General features: G+C 25.8%; 1 protein-coding gene across 1 annotated transcript; it reads left to right on the top strand.

Moving 5' to 3' along the window:
- Positions 1-168: 168 nt before the first annotated feature.
- LOAG_15255 (hypothetical protein) lies at positions 169-527 on the top strand (the record flags this gene model as incomplete). The annotated part of the gene is made up of 2 exons (XM_003150746.1): positions 169-308; positions 416-527. 2 exons carry the CDS (start codon positions 169-171, stop codon positions 525-527), a joined length of 252 nt encoding a protein of 83 aa, XP_003150794.1.
- Positions 528-1,759: the final 1,232 nt, after the last annotated feature.

Below are 1,759 nucleotides of genomic sequence, written 5' to 3'. Positions count from 1 at the left end.
AAAAAAAAATACAAAACGCAAACCAGATTTTACAAATTTATACATGCAATATCCGATTTTGCATTATAATCTGTCATTATATTTGAAATATCTTAGATTTGTACTTTCCGTCTAATTATAGCAAATTTTCAGGATGATTTATCTCATTCACTGAATACAGCCTTTGTTATGGGTGTACAAGGTACTATCATTTGGTCATCATCCAAAGATATGGTGAACCAATGTCACGGTATAGGAGATTATGTCCTCAAATATGTTGGTCCAAAAGTGGTGGAATTGAAAACTTGTGACAAAATTAGAAGAATTAAGTAAAATTAAATCATTTTCCGATTAGTTGCTTTGTAGTATCAATATAACTTTTTAATGAATTTCATTCTCCAGGATCCAAAGTAAATGTAACGGAAATCATTTTCAGGAAACGTCAAATACCTGATCAAATTTCTTGCGCAGTGAAAAATGACCCAGCATACGATAACTGTCAAAATGCAATGACATCCATTAATAAGCCTGCAATAACCGCCAAGTAATAAATAAGTCAAGCGATTTTGGTTAATCTGATATTTTGTTTAATGTTTTTCTGCAAATTTATTGGCTCGTTTTGATATTTTGTTGCTTCTATATGTAATCAAAGTGAATTTACATAGTCGAGTAAATTAACAGTAGCCAGAATAAATTGACACTAATGAAGATAAATTTATAATAAACAAAGTGAATTCATATTAGTCAAAGTGAATTTACAGTAATCGAGTAAATTGACAGTAGCCAGAATAAATTGACACTAATGACGATGAATTTACAATAACCAAAGTGAGTTCACATTAGCCAAAGTGCATTTACAGTAATCGAGTAAATTGACAATAGCCAGAATAATTTTTATTTTACAATTTTACAACTTTTGCAGATAATTCAGATTGAATTCGATATATGAAATATTGTAACGTTTACTTGACAATGCTGAGGTAATTGTAAATTTCTCTTTCAAATTAATCAAAATTTTATACAAACCATATAAAAATTTCTATTACAAAACCCTTCATTGGCTTGAAGATCGAATGAAAGCGCAAATTATTTAAAGTATAAATATTGCAAAATTGATTGCTTTTGATTATATCAATAATTTTACAAAATTTTACTTCCTTCTTTTATCCTTTCAAATTTCTGCATTTTATACTATTACAAATTCTATTTCAAAATTGTATCTTTCGAAATTTGTCTTCCTTTTTTTATACTTGCTTTATATCGAGTAATTTCGCATCTAAAATAATAAATTCAAATTATTTGAAGTTAATCCAGAAAAATGATCAATTGAATTAAAGCTTTCTATTAAATTTCAATTGCTATTAATTTGTATTATTTTTGGTTTGAAAGTAGTTGCTAGTTGAATTACACAATCACAAATATATGATAATAAAATATTTTGATTAGAGTAAAATTTGATAACATTGAAATATCAAAGAACGTAAACAATCATATAGCAAAATATTTTCTATAAATATTCAGAATTTGTTATCATATTGATGTAAAATCATAAATGACCATGCAGTGCGTAAAATATTTTGCATATTTGATACTATTATAATTTTGATATTATCACCCATCAAAACAAATGATAAAATGCCAAAAATCGCATTTAATTCGTTGGTTAAATTTTTTGAAATACAATAAAATAATTGTCAAAATACTAAAAATAATAAACATATCAATTATTAAAGTTTCTCGTAATGATAAATATTAATATTACTTTGTCTTGTCGAATTTT

The sequence above is a fragment of the Loa loa genome (genome assembly GCF_000183805.2).
Source record: "Loa loa unplaced genomic scaffold supercont3.1705, whole genome shotgun sequence".
NCBI lineage: Eukaryota > Metazoa > Nematoda > Chromadorea > Rhabditida > Onchocercidae > Loa > Loa loa.
The sequence above is the reverse complement of the archived record's forward strand: the minus strand, read 5'-3'. Positions and strand labels throughout refer to the sequence as shown.